At 32.0% G+C, this 331-nt stretch overlaps 1 protein-coding gene across 1 annotated transcript in view; it reads left to right on the plus strand.

The window, feature by feature from the left end:
- The window catches only part of SOAT1 (sterol O-acyltransferase 1), a 69076-nt gene that overhangs the window by 56894 nt on the left and 11851 nt on the right, over nt 1-331 (plus strand). The window contains exon 6 of the mRNA XM_012646527.1: nt 28-52. Within this exon, the coding sequence (XP_012501981.1) occupies nt 28-52 (25 nt within the window). The remainder of the gene's footprint in view (nt 1-27; nt 53-331) is intronic.

Here is a 331-nt window from a genome sequence, read left to right on the forward strand (position 1 = left end):
CTATTTTTAGACTTTATTTTGCCATAGAATATTTGAGTTTAAAAATATTAACGTGAGAATCTGATTTTTCAGAAGTTCAAAGTCCAATTATATTAGGTATCTTAAGTTCAAAGACCATATTGTCTTAGGGCTTTTAGAGAACTAGTTAGTTGTTGAGATATACTGTGAAGCAGAGGGTTAGAAGCAGATCTCTGTCTATCAGAACTATTACATCTAGGACTTCAGTGTATTGATATTGTAGTGTTTCCTAAGGTTGAAAGTTCAGGGTCTGAAAGTTTTGAATTCTGTGAACTCAGTGCATATTAAACATTCACTTCTGTGTTCTTTTTTG

This window comes from Propithecus coquereli, unplaced genomic scaffold (assembly GCF_000956105.1).
Source record: "Propithecus coquereli isolate 6110/MARCELLA unplaced genomic scaffold, Pcoq_1.0 Scaffold246, whole genome shotgun sequence".
Lineage (NCBI taxonomy): Eukaryota > Metazoa > Chordata > Mammalia > Primates > Indriidae > Propithecus > Propithecus coquereli.